The 24,039-nt window shown below is 37.2% G+C and overlaps 1 protein-coding gene across 11 annotated transcripts in view; it reads left to right on the plus strand.

Annotated features, from left to right (window-relative positions):
- The window catches only part of DPYD (dihydropyrimidine dehydrogenase), a 333,346-nt gene that overhangs the window by 253,638 nt on the left and 55,669 nt on the right, over window positions 1-24,039 (plus strand). For all 11 annotated transcript variants that reach the window (XM_021404735.1, XM_021404734.1, XM_021404738.1 and 8 more), the window contains one exon: window positions 18,461-18,603. In XM_021404735.1, the coding sequence (XP_021260410.1) occupies window positions 18,461-18,603 (143 nt within the window). The remainder of the gene's footprint in view (window positions 1-18,460; window positions 18,604-24,039) is intronic.

A 24,039-nucleotide genomic window follows, 5' to 3' on the forward strand; every position in this document is an offset into this window, starting at 1 on the left:
GCTACAGGATATCTATTCCAAGCAAATAGAGCTTCTGTGTCAATTTCCATGTTTTTTTGTTCTTCTTTGTCATATGTTTGTTTCTTTGTTTTTGCCTGGAAGCCAGATCCTTAGGGGATAAATTTATAAAACCATACACTGGACTTAGCAAAAAACTTAGGTAAAAACAAATCTCTCTGCTGTGCAGTCACTATGTATCCTTTTAATGCTTTGTTGCAAAAATATTGCAGTATTTTACAGTAATAGTTCAAAGACCTCATGCCTATGTGCTGTTACTGATTTGTGCAATTATTATGTGCTGCAGCACATAATATTTTGACATTATTTGCATGGATATATGGTACAGCACATTCATGTGTGCATGTTTGTATGTTTTCCAAAACAAGAGAAAGTCATAAAGTTGTGTTCTATCCTCATAGCTGACCCCAAGAGAGGTCAGAAGGAATATAGCTGGATAGCAGATTCCATAACTAAATGTGGAAAAGTATAATTGTTGAAAATCAGCAGAGGTGGTTAATTTCAGTTATTTTTGAAGTGAGTTAGTGAAGAAGTCTCTTTAAAAAACAAAACAAAACAAAAAAAGCACGTACAAAAAAAATACTATCGGACAGCATTTGTGAGTTTTAAGGGAATATTTTCAGGTGTTATTTCATAAATTATGTGCATTATATGAAAAATTGGCATTATTAATAGGGGCATATATTATAATCTGAAATGTATGATTTATACTGAAAGAGGTAAATTTAATAAAGTAATAATAAGAGCTGCCTTTTTAAAGAAAAGTGGGAAAAAAAAAACAACAGCCAAGAGCATTCAGTGTCATAATCACAGTTCTCTCAGTCACTGCTCTGTTGATTTTGGTCACTACAAGAGAATGAAAAGCTGCCCATCATTGGAAATAAAACAAAATGTATATGTGCATGTGCACTTCTGTTTAGTGTAAATATTTACTGAGAGTTAAATACTAATTATATTAACATATATTTATAAAACAGTTTGGATGGGAACAAAAAACCAAATATACGTCACAGTACAATTTTAATTTTAGTTTATTATTTCTTTTAAATGTAGCTCAGCCATTAAAAGCCCTTATTTGCATATATTATGTCAGTATTCATAAAGAGTCCTCTGTTTTCTGTGGTGTCCTTGCAGCAGTCTGATTTCTCTTAGTGTTCTGCCGTCACTGGTCTGTGCAGAAGAGATCAGAGCCCTAATAATAGATTTTTGACAGGGAGCTCGCCTGCTACCTGCCCTACACAAATCCTCACTGTTCATGTTTGCTTCATGGCAACAAAGCAGACAGAAGGAAAATGCCAAGTGCTGAGTTTGAGGTACAGCCCTGCCATAGCTTGACATTTCAGCAGAATAGCAGTTTATGAGATGCATAATTTTTCATCTGGGACTCAGCTGCCATTTTCATAGAAGCTTGCAGCTCATTGACTGACTGGAAGTAGGGCAAAGGTTTACAGCATAGATCAAGGTCTACATCCTTCCCATAGCTATTTATAAATAAGTATTATTTTCCAGATAGGGTCAGAGAACTAAGCACATTTTCTCTGCATTTAATATTTTTGAGCCAATTTCTTTTCCACAAAGAAAACACTTTACACTTCTAGCACAGGTGCTGTTTGTAGTTGATTAAAAATGATCGTAATTGATTTCATTTGCCAAAAGATTAAATGACTCCTGAAAAAGAATGAAGCGTGGGTCTTTACACAAAGGTTTCAAACAAAGCTGTGTTTTCTCCTCTTACTTTGAAAAAATCTCGTTCCGAGCTTGAAATGAATGAAAAGTCTTTACTCCAGAAATGTAATTGGTTTGTGTTTTATTATTGTTATAAATTGCATTTAAATTTTCACATTCATACACGTGTACTTGGGAAACAAATGCAGTGGAGGTACATGTAAGTGAGTGTTTAATTTAGAATTACACATCTCTGTGAGCTTCGGTAACAGTTCACCATGTCACAGTCTCATATAGAACAATGGTACAGTACATTGGATTAATTAAAGAAGCCTTGCAGAGAACTGAATTCTCAGTATGTCAAGATTTCAATTTTATGTTAAATATTTTCTAAAGGCCAGACCCTTAAATCTCAGGGGCTGTACCAAGCAGTGAGCTGTGAATTTAACCATAGGCTAACTGCTAATGATAAGGAAAGGAGTCCAAGTTGAGGCAGCTGTAATACAGTCATTGGATTAGGCTATCAATCACTCAGTTCCCTGAGGAACAGGCAAAGACGACAAAACAGTGAAAAGGGAAATTAGGAAGAGAGGGCATGACTAGAATGAGATTCTTCACCGAATGTATCTGTTAGTTGGCTGAATCCCCAAGCATCAGACAGAAATGTCCAGCATTGCTCTCAGACTAAAAGCCAGTGTTTGTTCAAAACTCCTAGAAAACCATCAAATCATCATTAACTGTTGCTGGTCTGTATGGTGTTCCAAAATGCAACCGGGTATATTCTGCTGCTTTAATAGCCTGTAATTTGGTTAATCTTAAAACCACTGCTGTTGAACACACAGGATTTTCCATTTACACTAAAACTCATATGTAATATGTCCAGGTGAAATAATTCATTTCCCAAAAGAATGTGTTTTGTGATGGAGGTGGGTTTTTTTGTTTTTTTTTTTAAATGAATAGATAACTGTTAGGATTTAAAATCTTACTGATGACTACCAAAGGCTTATGCAGATGATGATTCAGATAAATCTGTACATTTTACTTGGACATAATATGGTGAAAAAAAAAAAAAACCAAAAAGAGAGAATAACTGTGGCCTGCCTTGTCCAAGCATGGATGAAAGAGCTTGTGGTTTTATTCTGCGTGCAGCTAGATACAATTGGAAAAGTTCATATAATCATGGAGATTGCCATGGTTAAGCAAAGAATGCTTGTGCAGTTAGCCATTTAGACGTAGTCTGATTAACAAAGAGTGGAAATGAATAGACGAATTAAGAGAAAAATGAAAGCATTTTAAAGCAGGCTGATAGTACAGATGCTTGAATTTAAACTTGTTTGCAGTAATGGGTAGAGATGAATGTAGCGCATGCACACTATGACCCAATGAGGACCGTTAATATCAAGATTGAACCCATTGGCATAGTCTTTGTCTGCTCTGGTTGATTGTCTTTCTATGTCTGTCAGGTCTAGGAGAGAATGTTATCTCTTCCTCTTATGATCACCTCTTCCAATTTTAAGCAACTGCTCACAGAAATATTTCGTAGGGTATTTTCATGTCATATCTTTAGGAGATCACTGTATTGAAAAAAAAAAAGAAAGATGTATTTCATAAAAAAATACAATTCATTTTGGAGGTTATTTAAGTATAATCATTTAAAGAATCTCATGAATTATTTATTGGAAAAATACTTGCCATTTAAGCACTTTTCAGTTTTTTCTAACTCAAACATTAAAATACTAACAATAATTTCAAATAGAAAATAATTAAAATGATAAAAATAGAGAAAACTCTCACTGTTGAGTTTGTTTACCGGTAAGTCTCAGCAGCTCTCTCAGTCTGAACTTTCTGACCTCTCTCCATGAATAATCACAGTGAAGTCAAAATGTATTTTAATTACCAAATGCAGCTTGAACGAGGTCCAGAGACTGTGATTGTATGCAGTACAACTCTCCAGTCTTTCATACAATGGAAAGGCTGATCTGCTTTCAGAGAATGGACTTAAGCCTGGTAAAAAGTTTTGCTCATTATAAAAGTGTGCATAACCTGCAGGAACTGCGAGCTTTATGATATGTCAGTGGCTATTCAGTGAGTGGGAAGGAGGATGACTGGCATGCTGGCCAGTCTTTGGCAATCGTGCAAGTCAGACTTGGGTCTAACTTTCTGCTCCAACTGCTGCAGGCAGTACAGAAGACCATTATACGTGGAAACTATTTATAAGCAGTTAAACATATGACTGTGGTCTAGAGTACAAAAAGGTTATTTTATCTGACAGTTTTCAAGTTGCAAAGCTTTGCTGTAGCATTAGCTACACAATGGATTCAGATGCGAATACAGATTATGAGACTTTATTGAGTTTCGGTATAGGAGGCAGAAGGAAAGATGTGACAAAGGAAACCGGTTCCAAATTTATGTGAATATGTGTTGGTGGTAGAAGCCACCTGCTGGATTGTGTGGGGCCCACAACTGTGTTTTCTTCAACTTTTCTTTCTACTTTGTATCCAAATCAGCTGCAGGGTTGATTTAGTTGAAAAATAAAGATTTTTCAATACATTTAACATCAAAATATGAGCTAACAAATAAGTAGAAAAATTACCTCTTATTTAACATCTGTTAACATGAAGTTTCATGCTGTTCATTCTTCACTCCTATGGGACAGCATGCTTGCAAGACAGGCCAGCTGACTACTGTCTCAAGATACCACTGCTCCTGACAGTACACCCCAACTTGTATGCTGCATGCTGCCTCTTCTGCCTCGCTCAGTAGCTTTAGTAGCCCCAGTGTCTTAAGCATTGCTGTGAGGGTGTTGGGTTTCCCACTATTCTCCCTATCTACAAAACCCTGGGTTGATGAGTTTCAGAACTGGATCGGGAAGTGTCTTGAAGAGAAGGTTTCAGTGACATGAAACTGCACTTGCCTAGGTTAATCTAGCTGCAGAATATTCTGACAATCAGATACAAGTGATTTTGGGAAAGGGGAGTACATCTTCGGAGCAACTAAACCCAGGGCTTTGCTTTACATCCAGCTGTGCCAAAAGGACATACTTAAGCAGTTATTGCTGCTGTCCAGCTTCCATATAGGAGAAACCTTCACAGTGCTGGTTATCTGTGATTTGTGATGAACTCACCATAGTGAATATATCTTTACTCATCTAAATCCTATGAACATTCTGTATTTTTAGAGTCCTACTTGAATGATGAATAAATCCTAATGCCAACCTCACATATAAAATGCAGAACACAAATTATAGCAGGTTTGTTTAACTGAGTAGAACCTTGGTCTGTGTGTCAATGGGCATTACTTCATCCCACATGAGTTACTGTGAAAAAAAATTATAAAAGTATTTCACAACTATCTTTTTTTTTTTTTTTTTTACCTTTCTAAAAAATGCAGTGAATGTATAGAAGTCAGGTAAAGGATCTGCATTTTAATGTGTATTCTCATGCATGTACCTCATTGCATGAAAGGAGCTATACAAATATCCTGCTCACAAACAGTATATACAAGCATCTCCTACAAAATCTTTTAGGAAATCTGCTGCAGTAATTTGTTTTTCCAATTTATGAAAAATTTGCAATATCTATGTTGCCAGATAATTGCAAATATCTACCCTATTAACATGTAATATATGATCATATTTGCTAAGTCCTTTTTAAATCCCAAAGGACGCTCTGAATGAGGGATTTAGCCTCCATTATTTAGTTTAAGTGAGAGCTGAGTGAGAACTGTTGAGTGTAGTGCACATTGTTTCAGAATGAGATGCACAAATCCATGATGCAAATGTGGCAGGTGTGCAGGGAAGACGTTTTTAATGCCAGTGAGGTCTGGCAATAAAATTGTGGTATCATACGTGACTCAGCACAGAGGTAAGGCTGATGCTGTGAAGAACGTTGTTTCTGGCAGCTCAAAATGAAGAGAAAGCTGTCATTTGTTCTACAAGCAGGCCTGCCAATGAGAATGTAGTTAACTGTGTTATGGTTGTGTCTGGCCGTTTATATATGTTTCATGGCCCTCCTGAGTGACATACTGTTTTTCAAAAGTATGTATCGTTACTCCAGTCCACATTTTGGCTGGGCTGAGCTTATCTTACTCCCTGTCTCTCATTGTTATGCTTACACCATTAATGCTAAATCAGATGCCTGTGTATTGATTACACCGCTCTGGCAGCGTTTTAACTGATTTTTGAATATATGTCCATTCAAGAGCTGTTTGGATTTTAACAGGGAGTTAAACCTTCTTATTCTAGTCCCTGATAAGTTCTGTTTATCAGGATCACTTTCAGAGAAGGTGTTACCAGACAAGGCTATTTAAGAATCAGCTCCTTTTTCTTTTAAATTAAGGAGCTTCTTCAGAACTTACAAAAGATGGGATTTGAAGAATTCAGACCTCTAAGGAGGAGCTGGTTGTTCCCTAAGAATTTTAAGAGTATCTGCTACTTGATACAATCAAGGTTATTGAAAGAATGAAGAGATTGCTTATACCTTCATTCACCATTTAGCCCAGGAAACGGGCATGTCTCTGGGAGGCTGCTCTTATAGTTCTGCCTCATCACTATGGAGGAGATGGGCATTCTCAGGGCTGGGATCCTTTCTCAGGTTTTTATATTTCTAATTTAGGTACTCCCATCAAATGCCTTAGATAGTTTGGGCCTACATTTTTTAGGCAAGTACATGATTCATAATTTTTTTGTGCGAATAACACTTTTTTCCTAAAAACACAGATGTTTCTGGTTTTAGCATACTCCACTTTATAATCTGATGCCACAAGAGAAAGTGATACTTGTGTGCTTAACATTGAAATATCTTCCAGTCAGCTAATGTAAAGCATCTGGTGTTTTCCTGTATTTTAATAAACCCTAATAACGGCATAGAAATCCCTTAATGCTGTTTCTCATATTCTTGTTACAGTAGGTATATGGCACGCATTTTCTGGTTTAAAAATCTCAAAACAAATTTCAGCAGTTTAATCTCAGTGTTAGGAAAAGGATCACAGCAGCTGCTATAGTATTTTGTATTTAAGCTAGTTTTTGTAAAGGCTCGTGACATGCTCCCTGGGAGCTAAATATTGACAAGCATGCTCTGGCAAGCAAGACCTGGCTTGGTGAGGTAACATAGCTCAAGTCTCTGCATTGACTCTGTAACCCAAGTCTGAAAACTATTATCCTACTCCATTTGTTTTGGCTTTATAGGTGATACTGCCCACTTATATTGGGGATTTCCATTGTATTTTTAATACTGTAAGTGTGGATTCATATTTGGTTTAAGACAGCAATACATGCAAGGTTTCTTGTACATCTGTGTTTGCTGACATCTTCAGTAATGTATTGTGAATGGAATCACAAAAGACAGCATAAAACCTTCATGACTTCAAACCTGCACAACAGAAATAAACACTGAATGTAAAATAATTTAAAAATCACATTTATCTTTTATGCTGGGTAACAGACCATGTCCTAAAACTGTGAGGCTGTGAAAGCTGTTGATCAAAAGCGAAGCTTGGGCATGTATTCATTATGGGATATAATTTAGGAGATTAATTTTTATTTGTATTATGTAACTGAAAGGAAAAATCCACTTTTTTTCCCCCTAATTGTAAGTGCAGCATGTTTATAATGTTTCTGGTTTACTTTTTGAATTTCTGAATAAAGAACTTAAGCCTATTTGGGCTTCTAGTAAATTTGGCATGCGGACTAAATTGATTACCAGATGCATTGTGCAACATATGGCATTGTACAGTCTTTGTGTGCTTCATAGTATTTTCTTAAATTAGCAGCATTTGTTTTGATTCCAAAAATGCACTTGTCTGTGCTTTCTAGTGCTTTGGACTAAAATGCTGGCTTTTCAGTGCTGAGCAGATGTGTTAGAATTTCCTGTGGAACATTTATGCTTTTGTGAGTCCTCCTCTTTGAGCACTCCATGCACAGCATTATGTTAGTGATAGCCCATGCAAATGGAATCTTTTCATTCTCATGTGCATACTGATCGTTTAAAATAACCTTAAGAATTCCTAATAATTCTGCATCACCAAGAAGGACAAGGAAGCAAGCCAGTTTTACCCAAAGTTATTGCCCACAGAGTGAATCAATTTTCAGGTATGTTTTATTTTAGATTGAAAAGAAAGCAGAAAGGAAGGAGGACATAATTCTTTATGGGTGATACGAATCAACAACAGTCCTATATTCTTCTGTGAGCAGATAGGCTTCTGAACTTGAGGTTGTATTTTGAGCGAGCATAAAAAATTCACCCAGGAAAATGCACAGAATGAAGTACCAAGGTCCAGTACATTAGCATGTAATTTAGTTCTAAGAGCAGCCTGCTTGAGTTGATTTAGAGAAGTTATCTGTAAAATAGTATCCCTTAAATTACCAACAATTTTAGAGAAAAGGGCAATATGACGACCTGGGACAAGGGATTTGTAACCAGGAGGACTGCGTGCTGCCTCTTCTCTCCAGATGAAATTACTGTTCACACACGCATTTCCTCTCCAGGTCTCCTCCTGCTCTTTTCTCTTTTGAGATAAAAATATTATAACTTTGTATGATATTTGGATATTCTCTCCTAAAAGGCACTGCATAAGTGCCAAATATTGCCGGTATGTTTTCGGTAGCAGCCGAGTGTGCTCTGAGCAGTATTTAAAATCAGCAAATTCATGTGGGCCCCTGCCTTTGTGTTAATTGCCCTTTACTTTGATCACTGAATACCAGTGAATGCAGTTTAGGGCTGTGTTACTATCGTTTTTCTTCAGTGGAAGCCAAGGGATGAGTAAGTACATAAATTAAGTCCCTTACTCACCCTCTGAGCTGCCCTCATTGGATAACAATTAAAATGATCTGACAGAGCAACACACTAAATTCCCTAGCATCCCCTTATGTTGCTCTGAATACATAAAACAAATGAGTGTTTAAGCCTATTAATGCTGTTATTTTTTATTAATGCAGAAAGCAGTGTTAAGATGCAGGTGTGTAATTTCATCTTGAAATCAGCACTGAGTTGCGTGGCTGATACAAAGGCAGGACTGATATAAACGTGTTTTAATTACTAACCCTTGATAATATATTGAGAGCTAGTAAAGGCCTCCGCAAATAAGGTCTGTGCTTCCTTTATGCCACGGATGGTTTACGCAGCACGGACGTGCTATTATTTTGCTTTCCATTAAGACATTAACTGTTCAGCTCGCTGTACGCTCTCAGTTAGAGAAGTGGCATGAAACCTCTTGTAACTGTGAAGGTTATTAAAAAGAAGGAATGGAAGAAAAAGTTTTTCTTTACAACTGTCAACCATGCACAGCCAAGGTCTCAGCTAATGCCAAGATATCAACTCTCTGTGGGGGTGGAGGCCCCTTTTCTTTTACAGAAAACTAAGTATTGTCATGCAAATTTCATTATAAAAATACAGAATTGTAAGGAACTAAATATTTAGAAACTTATGTACCTAGTCATAAAACTGTAATTATAAGAAAGTGTTGGTTGTGTAAGGAGCGCTTCACATCTGTCAGACTATTTTAAAGTCTACAGTAGTTATTAGCTGAATATTTCCATTATTACCATTCTGTAAGCAACTGCCACGCTTGAAGCTGATTGATGTTTAAGAATAAAGCACTTTTATTGCATGTTGCCAGCTTCTGAGGACCAATCTCATAACCTACCGTGCCTTCAAAGGAGTGATGATACCTCCTTTTTCTGGAACAAATCACATCTGGAGGAAGTGAATGAGTGAAAAAAAACATTCAGTTATTAACTTATTTATTTATTTATAGAGAACTTTCCTTGCATTGTAAACTATTCTGCTACAGAATGATCATAGTGTTTTATCTGCCAAATATGACACTGCCAAACATAACTTTACAGGAAGAGAGATGTTTGAATATAGGCAACTGGCACTGCAGGGTGGCTTGACTTGAGGCAATGACTTTAGTTGTGAGCTGATGGAACTGTGATCTCATTCTTTCATTGTCTGGGTGCAAAGTAGTCTTCCAACAGGATGTGCTGGCTGCAAAGTCTTCACTAACTTTTTGTTAGTTTGTGGATTTGTGATCTGTCCAGAGTAGCACAGAGAGCTGCAATTTCAGTGAAGGAAATGTACAAGAAAAAAAAATGAGAACCCCCCGCCAAGTGTTTATCTTCTTAAGGCCACACTGTCTTGCTCTGGCCTAGGCAATCTCTAATCATGCTTTTTGTGTTGTTCAAAGGAAGAAAGCTGTAAGAAAACATCACAGCAAGTTAACTGTAAATAATGCTCGTAGGGGACTGGTAGTTTATGGAATCTTTGTGCATGTTGCTCAAGAACATAAATTTTTCTACTCTCACCCTAGATGTGTCTCGTACAGAAACTGATCTATAAAAGCAGAGTGCCTTCCAGCTCCAGAGGAAGCTACTAGGGAATGCGAGTTTCTTGTGCTTTCCTCCCAGAATAAGGCAGAGAAAGGAAGTAATGTTACTTTAACACCACCATAAATGTAGTGTACAAACTCAGGTTGCAGGATCAAGTTGACATGCTGATCTCATTTTAACACATTAACATGAAGTTCCCCATGACTATATTTGTACTTCAGAAACTAGCTAAAGCTGGAAAGCATTTGTCCTTCTAAGAAACTATTTTCAGCTGTTTTCTCCTTGCTCGTAATTTGATCACCAAACACCATATCACCTTCAGCCTTTAGTATGAACAGCTCTGGTTTTCATTCTTGTTCACCTGACTCATTGTCTGCCCAGATCGCTTTGTGTCAAGCTCAAAATCTGCAAAGTGAAACTGCCTAAAGGCTCCATGTTTCCTTTCTTTTCCAAAGACTACCCTGATAGCAGCAGCTTGCTTTCCACATATCTCAGCAGTCTCTGGTATGGCTATTTTTCTTTCCCAATGATGATGTACCCCACCTGCTTGCAGACACTTGCAGATTCCCATGAACAGTCAAGGTAGGTAGTTTCCTTTTTTTTTTTACCAGCAGAAAAAAAAGTGTCAGATAACTTCCTACTCATCCTATGGCTAGTAGGTGACTAAGGCTGTGTGCTTCAACTACCTTAACTATAACTATCAGTTCTCCTACTTATGGTTGTGTGAGTCTTGAGAAACGGGAAGTGTTGAAATAAATGGCTATGATATACATGGTGCTGAAATAAACATTTATTTTAACACATTGTATGTGATGAGCCATTTATTTTAACACTTTTCACTTGAAGTGTTGAAATAACAGGTTTTATCAGGGGACGTGTCATCCACTGTTTTATGTATATGTGAATATGGAAATATATCTACTGAGCGTGCATGTATATATATTCCCATAGATTATATAGATATGTAATAATAATATGGCAGCTGTGTGCATAGACACACGCTATTACACCTGCAAGTACAGTGTTTTCAGCTGAAGTCATTTCTTCAACAAAACTTTTACGTTTGTGCCATCCAATGTGTTTTTATATATATTTTATGTGTATATTGTATACATAAATAGATACAAATACATCCATACATATAATTACATCTTACTGGGTAGTACCAACTGGATGAAATAAATAAAATACATAAACCTTGTAAGGAGATAAGCATGACAATGGGTTATGTGAAGAGGGAAGGAAATATTCATTTAAGATTTCTGCATTCCTAATTTCTTTAGTTTGCTATACTTGGATACATTCTCCTTCCCTTACTCATACTTTGGACTTTCTAGACCAAGGGGTATTGCACAGTACGAGGTATGCTTCAGGTTTTATAGATAAGCTACAAGGTCATACTGCTTTTTTCAGTAATGTCTTTATTGTTAAAATAAGCCTCAACACCCTGCTCAGCAGTCAGTTGCCACTCTGCCAGTGTGTCCTTACTCAGAAATACTACATTGCCTTTGTATGACCTGAGTTCTGTGTGCACGAAAATGCCCACACAGACGCTTCGACACACACGCATCCTGCTTCCTGGCACCAGGGTCATGTTGACCACTGTAGTTGTTTGTTGAGGAGGAGGTTAAAGCCATCTCAAACAAAGGCAGTGCTGCTTCTGAGGCTGACAGGGGCAACCGTGCCTTCGAACAAATCTGTAAGCTTCTTGGTAAACAGCCACAAACATTTCTACTTCTGATGTACCATCAGAGCTCTGTGAAGGTCCATTGTGAACTTGTCGTTTAGGCACATCTTGTATTTTTTAGTGCACTGAATATTGAGTGCCCTGTTTTGGGACCTCATTGTGGATCATCTTTCCCTCTAAATGTCTATTCATTGGATTTTCTTCTGCAAGAATGAGGGCTGCTCCAGAAGTAGTGTCTCCTGTTTTATGATGTTAGCCCATGACATCAGAAGCAGATGCTGGTCATATGGCAGTAGAGGCTGAACCTTCCCACCAGTATTCCATTACATTTTGTTGTAATATGATAGATGACAGCAGAGGGGCAGTCTGACAGAATGACATCCAACACAGAAGTGCATATGAAGCAAAAGTGTGTCACTGAATTTCTCTATGCAGAAAAAAATGGCATCTGATGACATTCATTGATGCTTGCTGAATGTTTATGGAGATGAAACAATGAATGCGAGCACAGTGAGACAGTGGGTAGTGCATTTCAGCAGTGGTGACAGCAGTGTGAATGGCAAGCCACGCTCTGAACAGCCATGTAGACTTTTATGAGTACAGCATGCAGACTCTTGTTCATCACTGGTGAAAATGCATACTTAATGGTGGTGACTATGTTGAAAAAAAGCGTTTTGTAGCTGAGAATTTGCTCTACCAAATAGTGTTACTGTTCTCTTTCTATTCGTTGTAAATTTTATGGAAATAAATAGGAGGCATTACTTTCAGAGCAACCTACATAAATGCATTCACTGGCCGTTTTGAAGAAAATGCCTGCTATGCTGTTTCATTAAACTGCCGCCTTATCGGGTAATTGTTTAAACATAATGCCACAGCACTATCAAAAGGAAAGGTGAACTAATGGCATTTGCAAATGTCAGGGATTATCTTAACACTTTTATTATAGTTTATAAAAAGTAGGTTCAGGGCATTCCATGGCAATTATTTCCACAGAAATTGGTTATTTAAATAAATTGCTAATTATCTGGATATGACAGTATTGAAAACCCTGCTAATGAGTTATTTGATAAGTGTAGCTTATGGTGGCCACCTACAGGTGGGAGAGAGAAAGAACACACAGAATAATTGCAATCAGAAGAAATGGCATGCAAATGAATTGTTTATATCCTGTACATTTCCCTTGACTGTTTACAGATACAGGTAGTATAAATATATAGTACTTTGATCATCAGTTTGAAGCAGCTCACATATTTGGCAGGAAATGTCTTCAAAAGATTTATGTTTTCTGTGTTTATTTCTTAATCCTCAAACTTCCTTATCTAGTTACTTTCTGCAGGATTGGATTGATCATCCACAGTGCCTGAACTTTCCCAGATCAATTCCCTTGTGTAAAGCTTTTTCACCCAAATCTGGTATTTGAAGTCATTGGCTTCTGTTGACATTAGCTCTATTAATTTTATCAGTCAGGGAGATAACAACATCAGCTGTCTTCTGAAAATGAAATTAGAGAAACAAGGAGAGTGATGTTGCTTAGATTATTCTTTTTTTCTTTCTTTCTTTCTTTTTTTTTTTTTTTTTTGTAGCATGGAGTTTAATGATAATTTATTAAACACAAATAATGTTGCTTTTTGTATCAGCTTATTTTTCTTTGTAATATTTACAGATTGTGGTTTAAGTTTGATATTAAATTTGTAAAACAGAACTGCAGTATAATATAATGCAAATTTTAAAAAAAATCACTTTGCAATGTACAGAATGGGGAGAATTATGATCCAAATTAATTTTTATTCCATTTAGTAACCATCGTTAACAATATTTGCTTTTACCAAAGCATGCCAAAGGTGTAAGAGTGTCCTTTTCCTGTAAATCTGTCTATCTTGTAGATGCAGAGTTTGATAAAGACCATTCAGATTGTTTCAAGATTCAGGCGCCGTGTTTTCAGTCTGAATTGATTCATCTCAATTCTGTTGGTTGTGGATCATTTTTACCTAAACTATTTAGAGCTGCTGCAGTTATCCTAAAGACTTCAGACTCCATATTGGTGCAGAATACTGCAAGTGAGAATGGAGCCCAGTGCTGAAGATTACTGAGAATAATTTTTTTCCCCATGGGTAAATCGCTAGGGTCAAGAAGTTCTGAATTGGCTCAGAACTTCCTAAGCTACTGTGTTGCTTGAAGCTAACACTAGGTTTCTCATTGAAGTAGATATTAAGTTTGGCTCTCAAGCCTCAATCTAGTGAAAGTTTTTGGTGTTTAACAGAACTGAGTCCTATAGAGACTCCAAGGACTTACAAAAGGCTTACTAAAACTTGTCTTCTGGCATTGGTAAGGTGTTTTTTACTTCCCAAGGAAAAATAAATGATCAAACAAATAAGCAGGTAGAATGCCTCTCATCAGTTTGCCATCAGCCTTGCCTGCCTGTGCTGAACTGGGCAAGGTGTTTGACTGGTGTGCACTCTGCTTCTACTTCACAATGTATTTTGCCTCTTGACTTTCCTCTACGTCAGCCCCTGATAGTCATGAAAAATCTGACCTTTTATTCAGACAAACAAAAAAAAGAAAGACAAATGAACAAACAAAACCCTACTTTGTTTTACAGCAAGAAAAAGGATCATGGACTTTTGCGTTATACAGTTTTTCATTGCTTAAGTCTTTATGTAATAGTATTTGTTCCAGATGAGAGACTTGAAAGAGTAGTGTTCAACGTACAGTAGCATAGCATCTCTACAACATAATTTTCTCTCCTCCTTTTTCAAATCTCATTCCCCTGTTTGAGGTTTGGATAAATCTACTTTGTTTATTAAATCTCATTATTTTATAGCAAGGCAAATGATAAACATACCTAGCATCTTGTAGCATCTGTAACACTGCTATCAAGAGAGTACCATACCAGCAGTTTTCCCAGCTACGGATGCTTAACCAGTGAAATTACAGGTCTCAACATGTCAAAGTATGTGGTGGACGCTTATTTTTCAGTATGTGAGGTCTGTTTCAAACGCATGCTTTATTTGGATCTCAGCTTCTTAAATGCCACTGGATTTATCAAATAACATTCTGCAAATTCCCACCACTACTTACAACTCCTTTAAAATTTGGCATTAAATCTCCTTTATTTCACTTTTTCAACTCGTTCTCCAGAAATCTCTATAATGAACTTTATTACCTTGCTATGGTACTCCCATGAAAATGCAGGAAAATAGAAACTCTCGGTCAAATTCACTACCTGTTTTATTTCTGTTTGTTTGTTTCTTGGTAGCTTGGCTTTGCTACATTTTTTATTCTTTCTGTAATCTGAAGGTTTTCTCACCATTTCACTAGGCAGTACAATCTGCTATTGCGAATAAACCACATTGTATTCCAGAACAGTGCTTTTTATTACAGAAGGGAGGTTCCTGAAATGTCTTGGAGAATGGCTGTGTGTTCTGTTGTGCTCTTTTTGTATTTTGTAGACTCAAATGCTAAAGAAAAAAATGCTGAGATAAATGCCCGACACCTCAGCCAACCCTTTGATTGTCAGTAGAGGCACTTATTTTAGCTCATCAGAAGCACTCCTGAAATGTTTTTAAATTCATTTAGTTGAATTAGAGGTGAATGGAATACTTTTGTGATTGTACCAATTTCTCACTAACTTACCAATCACCAAATGTAAGTAATAACTTATGTTTTGGATATCAAGTGTAGCTAGTACCAAAAAGTATGTGTTCCTTAAGAAATTCTGAGCTTCCTTGCCATGTCTGCTAGGCTTTGTCAAATCATGTACTTGATTTCTTTAGGCTGACTGAAGGCCTTTCTGATTATCTATTGTGCTGAAAACATAAGTAAACTTTTTCTTCACTGACCGTGGTACAGAGACCTTCATCTAAGTGAAAAGATGGCTAATTTAATCAGACTGAAAAAAGGAACAATTATATTCTGTGAATATTTTCTTGTGAAACTCTTTTCTATAGGGTATCATTTAGATCAAAGATCTGTAAGACATAAAAACTGATAGAATGCAAGCTCTTAGAGATACGTTGGGGTTAAAAGAGTATAAAACTTCATGCCTCAATCCATATGTCATTTTTTAACTCATGCAGATTGGGAAGATATTTCCTTGTAGACACATAATTTCAGAGTTACCAGTTTCTGTCTTCTTTCACCTTTCTGAAAAATAACTACTTCATCACAGTGAGATTCTGGAGAAGCTGTGTCAGTGCCTGAAAACAATATAGCAAGTCTGATACCTATCTGTAGCCTCAATTTCAAACACTGAAAAATTTCACAAACTGATATTTTTCATTGAGTTTATTTTAATGCTCTTGGCTGTGTAGTATATGTTTTAATATGTATGGCCTCTGAAAGACTTTACAAATAAATCCATCAGCAGTAACACCCAGGTTACATTTTTTTTGTCTCAGGTCTTTCTCTAGGACTAGCCCATCAATTCTGTTGTAATATTTGCTGTTTGGGTACTAGCATTCATCCTTCTTCAGAGAATCATTCTGTTCCTTTCAAACTCATTACAATTGATCTAGCTCAAATGATGACAAATAGTAATTATCATCCAGAACAAAGTTCCTGTTTAGTGCCAGCTCCTTTCTGTGTTCCCTTTTGTAATATATTTAGATTCCTTATAGGCATCTTTTGTGAGATTTGTAATTTTTATGAACCAGGCTCTAGTATTTCCCCAAAACTTAATGATAGTACATGTTGGGTTAGGCTGCCATTTAAGAAAATGGCAGTTTATAAGCAGAAAACACCATATCCTCGTGTAGCCTCTGTTAAAACAGCAAGAAGTATCTGTGTAAAACCTATGAGTAGTCCTGTTCACTGGCATGGGCACTGAAGTATCTCATGTGTCCTGATAGCAGGTCAGCAATTGAGAAGGGTGTCTGTCCTAAGCCAGAAGAAGATGCCATTGTTCAAGAAGGCAATTCTGTGATGAATCCGGGACAGATGTTGATAGAGACTGCTTAGCTGAGCTTTTGCATGTGAATGTGCATAATACTCATGGGCCTGGATCACCTGTTAATTCAGTGTTGTCTGTTAGAGTTGCACTGAGGGGCAGTGATATGTTGTAAAAGGCAATGTGAGCTGAACACAGAGTATTTTTAATGGTTAAGACAAATCAAATTTCCATTTTTTGCTATGGAAAAGTACTTTGACAAGCCATCTCCTTTTCTAAATGGCAGCACGGCTGTTCTGTTTAAAACAGATCATGACAGATTTTATGACCTGAACTTGTGTGGGATCATTCCGCTCACTGACCCATCCAGCCAGTCTGGGGAGCTCTGCTGATGCATGAGCAAGGCAGAGGCTGCTCCTAGAGAGCAGAATCCTTCATTTCATCCTATCTGAGATGAAGAGCCAGCAGGGACAGTGGAGGTAGCATAGGTGTTGGGCTCAGTGAGACAGGGCTGCTGGAAAAAAATGAACTTATTTTTGCTAAAGACTTTCCTAGATTAAAAATCCAGCTGGCAGATTGTGGTGCTTCTGCTTCAGAAGGGGTAGAGAAAGGATGTCAGCACAAATCAGCTGGGTTGAAGAAGGGAGTTTTGTCTGAAAAAAAACAAGTATGTTTGTCAGGCATTTAAGCAGAGTTGTGATGCAGTGGCTTATATTTGTTCTTTTCCTGTGCTTCTTAATTGTGGCTACTTCTTCCACTTGCTTTGTTCATTGCATTGGTTTTCCTTTTTTTTTTTTTTTTTACCCTTTGGTTATTTGCTCTTCTAGAAGGTTAAATCTTTAAAGGTTATAACAATGCCCATGAAAAGTGTTCAGAAGTTTTTTATATCGTAGCATTTCCCCCAGTTACCTGACACAGTATATTTCCATTTCCTTGTGTAGGTTAACAACCACCCACTTCCTCTGGAAATAAGGTATCCCTCCCCTAACTACAGTGTTGTTTTCCAATGATAACATAAAATAATCATTAGAATTCTCTACATTATGTAGAATTCTTAAAAATACAGGAGTTTTCCAGAGAAATCCCAAATAACCTAAAAATAAATAGCTAAATGTGTCAACTGCCTACGTCATCCATCAGTTAACAAGCAGCATCTATATGAGTATTTAAAATAGTTGCCTACCATCAATAGGCTGTAGCCAAAGTAGATGTACTGGGACTTTAATCATAATTCCTCTAAATGTAGCAAGGAGTTGTCTGACTCAGCCTCTATATAACATTTGAAAAATGTAAGCTGTGGTCTCAGAGATTCAACCATAAATGAATTTACTCTTTTGAGCTTCTGACTGTCATGTTAATAGTTAAAGGGGTCTTACTTAAAGGATTATCTGAATCCACAAACATTCAAAGGGAAAACATTAAATGACAGATGAAGTGTCAAGTGCAGTGAAATGGTGCTTTTAAACAATTTTTAGTCAGGCATAAATAAATGGGATGTTTCCTCTTGTGCAACATACATGTTCAAAAAAATCAACCTGATTCTTTACATAAAAGCATAGATCTCTTTGTCTGCAGTGTACGGTAAAATATTGCTTTCTGTCTCAGATATTGCTAAGTTTTGTTTTGAGCAACAGACAAAATGCTGCCCAGCTCTGCAATGTTTTCCAAATCTTTTTGCAATTTGGTTTATTTCACCCAAGTTCAAAATACTTTACAAGCATTTATATCACTTGAAACCCAGTTCATATCATTTTATAATTAATATAACCTCCACATCTCATAATTAAATGTTATTTCCTGATTTTTCTACCATGAGGGATGTATAAATTACATTGGGGGTGTTCTGATGTTGCTAACACAGTGTTCTGTTTTTCTGTAGGAAATGCTATTAGGCCCATTGCGCTCCGTGCAGTATCTGCTATAGCCCGTGCTCTTCCAGGATTTCCTATCTTAGCAACTGGAGGCATCGACTCTGCTGAAAGTGGGCTCCAGTTTCTGCACAGTGGAGCTTCTGTTTTACAGGTATCTTTTCTTCTTTAAAACATTAAAATTAAAATAACTTTAATTGAAGCCATAATGAATCTTCCTTTCAAATATTGTTATTGTAGTGGTCTTTTTAAACAATTGAAAGCAGTTTTCAAGTTTCAGACATGCTTCTTGCTGAAAGGCATTCATTTTAAGTAGGAGTTTCCAAAAGAAGACTTTGGATGTTACAATACCAATCTGGGAAAAGGCTGTCCATGACTATGTTATCACTTTTTTCTATAATCTGTAGGATTTAAATTTTAAACGTATCTCCCTTTTCATATGAGCAAGGCCTACACAGTGTTAAGCTTCAGCTGTTCAGTCATTCTTGTTTTTTTGTCCTCTGCAAAGAGCCTTTTCAAGGAGAGAAGCATGTCAAAAACCATTACTTAAGTCCCACTGGGAGTCAATTTAAAGTAACTTTCCTTAATCTGGGAATCTGTACCTCTTAAGCATGCTTATTGAAACAGGAGGTGCAGAGCTGTACCTCCTCCATATGGTGTTGTCATTGCAGGCCATTGTATTGAATAAGGTTTTTGATTGCACACAGTGGTTGAAGCTGTTTACATTTCCTGATGGGTTGTTGTGAAGCCCTGAACAAACTGGCTTGGTTAGGTGGTCTCTGTAATGAAAAGGTATCTCGCCTGTTAATGTGAGCACCAGAAAACTGGCTGGAAATCAGCCCCTTATCTGCTCTAATAGGTATGTCAGGGCATCATTGCAGCATATGTTAGACAGATCAATAAGGATCGCATGGTAGTTAAATTACATATTTCCATTATATAATGCTATATTCTGGTAGATACTTGTCCCCCTCTATGTGGAGTTCCCATCAAAGACAACAGCAGCTGTGGATGTTGGCTTTGTGTCACTCCATGGGATGACTAGAGTGGTTTCATTCTCACAATTCACATTGACATTAAAAGTTAGATTCAGTGTGACCATCCTTTATATACAGCTATGGTGACTACTGACAATAGTCATGTGTTTGCTATATCAATTAAAAAATAATTTTAAAAATCTAGGCCTACTTGATATTTTGGTTTGTTTATTTTTTAATGCACTTAAAGTTAGCTTTTTAGGGAGCTGGATTAGAAGACAACTGTTATTCTATAGGTTTGTTATGTTTTTTTTTAGCTTTGTTAATACTGTTTCCTATTTTTTAAGTTTGTTTGAGAATGCTCCAAACTTCTTTTCCCATCAACAAACAAAAGATCTACCTTTTTTACACAATGTTCTGGAGCTTCTTCAATATAAGTACTAAGTAATGGTACCAGTTACAGAGTATTTTTTGTCAACAACAAAAAAAATAGGATTGGCAAGGGAGTGTTTTTAGCGCTATGTATTTCATTTGTTACTGCTAATAGAGCTGCAATTGTAACTTTGTCAGTTACAATGTTACATGATCTCAACTACACACCATAGAATGATTTTCTGTTCTACCTCTACTACATCTGTTTCTGGATGGCTAAAAATGAAGTTTTAAAATATAATTTATGCATGTTTCCTTTATGTAGACTGTATAGCTGTTTAGCTGTTGTTGTTGTTGTTTTCTTCTAGTTTGCCCCACTGGTAATGGGGCAGTGGTAATGGTAATTTTCTTTTATGACAAGATTAACTACATAGTTCATAGAATCATAGATTCCTTAGAGTTGGAAGAGACCTCTGAGGGCCCTCCAGTCCAACTCCCCTGCAGTGAACAAGGACACCACAGCCAGATCAGGTTTCACACGGCCTTATTCAGCCTCGCTTTGAAAGTCTCCAGGGATGGGGCATCAACCACAACACTAAGGACCCTGTTCCAGTGCCTCACCACCCTCACTGTAAACGATCTTTTCCTTTTATTTAACTTAAATCTACCTTCTTTGAGCTTGAAGCCATTTCCCATTGTTCTATCATCATAGACCCTGCTAAAGAGTCTGTCCCCTTCTTTCCTATTGCTCTATAGGTATAGCTCTATAGCTCCCTTTAGATATACTATAATTATTTTCTTTTAACAAATAGTTAAATTCTCTGGAACTAGCTTCCAGAAACAGATCTATACTGGTATTCTGTGCTTAAGAGAATAATTTCTCTTTCCAACCGACCTTTCCCAGAGATGATGAAAAAACTCTTACTGTATTCAGACTTCACCAGTTTAATCAGCTCTAGAACTGATTTAAAACTCCTCTAGATCAAACCCATTCTCAGTTCGAGTGGCTTATTTTTGTTTCACTGAAGTAGCGAAATCATTTAAACTTATCTGAGATAAATGGATTCTAAAAGTGCTGTGTATGTAAGGGTCTGAACTAGTTCAATTACACTTATTTAAAAATAAGCCTTTAGAAAACCTCATGCAAGTCATTGTGATTATGCCATAAATTTCTCTCATCTAGGGAAATGGAAAAGAGGGGAAAACAGGTAATATGTATAAACATTTATACAAGGAATACACTTGGCTGGGACTAGACTGAAAATCCATTTGCTGCTTAGGCAAGATACTTTGTGATAAACAGAAGAAGGTAACCTCATCTTCACAAGTTATCTTTGGAACAAGTTATCTTTGATGACAAGGTCATACAAATAGCTGGCTAATATACTTTTCCTCGAATCCCAGTTTCTCTCTTCAATGTCCTTGGTACCAAATGCCTCAGTTCTTTCGTCTTGAACAGTGAAAACTCCTGTTGTTTTGACAGGTCACTTTTGCTGAGAAAGCAAAAGTGATAGACTGGTCCAGAGGCAGAAAGCAAACAGCCAGGGCTTTGGCAGTAAGGGTGTGCATTCTCCACTCAGCTGTGCCAAATGATAGCAGTGTCCTCACCTGGCTCCAGCTAAAAACCTGAGCGTGCCCACTGGCCCTGCTACCACCACCTTGTTACAAAGAACAGTGTGTGGATGTCCCCTCGTTAGCAGTATTTTAATGGGGTGCACAATGTCAGTTCATCCAGCATTTGAACACATTCTGTCTGATACAATTAAGCAGCACAGACTGCAGTGATCCATCTACAGAGAACAGCTAGAGAGCCCAGGATGATAGTGCTTGTGTGGTCATTGGCTTCCCTTTGTTTTGACTGGACAAGAGTCCAGTGTTTTCTCTGCCATGAGAGGATGGTGTTCAGAAGCAAGGAAAATACAAAGGCTTTGTGTGAGTTGATTTAATTGCCATGTGGTACATCTCTTAGTGAAGAGGTTTATGAATAATAAATGTACCTCTGTTAAAACCAAGATCAGGTTTACCTCTGCAGCTATTTCACCTGTGATTGGTTCTCTATTGTCTTTTTCCAGTTGCTCTAATTTTTAAAATGTGGGGCTGTATTTTCTATTGACAAAATGTAAATTGTTAATTTTCCATTTACAAAATTGTCCTACACCATAATGCAATTCAGGTGACGAACCCATATTTTGATACATGCTCTAACCACCTCAAGTGGTATTGATCAGGTATGTTAGGGAATGGTTCTGTGAAAGAATTTCAGCATTCACTGTGTGTTCTATCCCCAGCCTTAGAAGATGGAGAGCAGCATTTTAGTGTTGCTAATGACAAAGTGCTCGTATGTAAGGAAGTTTTGCATCAGATATCTAAAGCACACTGGATCATTGTAGTCAGTTGTAGCTGGAATTGAAATTTTATACAGCAATTTATCCTCATTATTCCACATTATGATATAGTGGGGGAAAAAAAAGCAACGATTTTTAACACTTTTCAGTAAAATGCTGAAATGTTTCTGTCATTTTTCAGATGATTCCTTAGGACGGTAGTTTTTTGTAAGACACCCAAATCCCCAACTCCTTTTCAGTACAAGCATGGAATAAAAAATAACTATCTGTCGTGCGCTCCTTTATCCAATCCTGCATTCCTCTCATACACAGAGCTCCAGAGATGTCTAGCTGCAACTTTTTGATGTACAGTTCATTACTATAGGCTTCCAGTGGGGCTGAAATATGTTTTTTTTTCTATAAGTGAGCTTTTTTTTAAAGCCACAGTTAATCAAAATAAGATGTATATTGGATTTTTTGCATCTTCTGCGTCATGTATGTGATTTAGCATGTCACATTGATGGTTTGTCAGATATTTACAAGGCTTTGAAGCAGACAGACATTTTTCAAAGTCATCTTGCTGTAAGAAATTAAAAATAGAGACAATTATAGAAAATTCCAGTGGAAAGAGAAAATGCATTATGGAAAAAGCAATAAAAGCATAAAAATATTAAAGTAAAAATCACTTCACAGTAGCCTGTATGATTCAATTGTAGATCAATATTGTGTAGTTAATGCATTAGCAGTAGAGCATTAATTTGCAATTACCGCAGGTGATCTGATCCTCTGTGTTCTGTCCATTGACATAAATGACCTTTTGTTGAAAGAGACTCTGTAGTCATTATTTCTAGCAGCTGTAACAAAAAAAAAGAAGGTAGAACAAAGGGCTACTTTCTGAAGTATACATTTTTCATGGTAGAGCCTTTTAACATTATATTATGGTGTAGAACTCTTTCGTTAATCTCAAATTTTAGTCATTAACTTGAAAAGAATATGTGTTTCTTTTCAAGCAAATTTCTGTTCTTGTAAAATGGAGGACACAGCTGTCCACAGTTTCTCCAGCAAGGATGACTGTGAGGCTCTTTACATGGCCAAGATTGAAATCCACCCACATAGTACTGCTTCTGTGGTCCCACCTGGCAGAGGGCAGCTGTCAGCTGCAGTGCATGCTCCTGCACACTCCTCGCACCAGGACATCCTCTTGCAGGCAGGGACTGCAGCGGGAGTGCCCGTGTGCTGGGGCAGCTGTGTGAGGCTGGCTCTGCCTGTGCCCTCCTCTCCTGCCTGCTGCCAGCTCTGCGTGGCACCTCAGGGATCTGACCAAGAATAAAACTCCTTCTGGAAGTATTTTCTGGATGGGAAACCACTAGGGACATTTTTGGCTTCTGCAGCATAAAATCTGCCCCGAGTGTGGAACACAGCTGTTTTTGTGAGACTGCTTGTATTTTTTGTAATGTTTTCAAGGAGATTTCTTGTTGGTACCTCTTTGGAGCCAAAGTCTCAAGGGATTCAGGACAGTTAGATTATTATTTTTTCTTCAGCAGGCATTTTACTGAAGCATTTAGCTGGGAGATTTTTATAACAGTGGGATGGCTCTTTGTGCATGAATAAGCAAGTTTTCCCATCACAAAATAGTGGGACATGAACTCCGAGAGGGCGTTGTTACTGTATTTGTGCAAATGTGAAACAATATAATCACTAAAACGATAGGGAAAAAAAGGCCACGTCATAAACGTTATGTAATATCTTAATATTTAGATGCTATCATTTTCTCATCCCCAAGCTTAAAAAAAACCATGAACCACAAAATCACTGAAGTAAATGTATCCTGTAGTCATTTACCATATTTTTTTCCCCGATGCAGTTTTTCCATGTTTTTAATGGCTACAGAACTGTGAAACAGAGAGCCGATTCTCT

The sequence above is a fragment of the Numida meleagris genome, chromosome 7 (assembly GCF_002078875.1).
Source record: "Numida meleagris isolate 19003 breed g44 Domestic line chromosome 7, NumMel1.0, whole genome shotgun sequence".
Lineage (NCBI taxonomy): Eukaryota > Metazoa > Chordata > Aves > Galliformes > Numididae > Numida > Numida meleagris.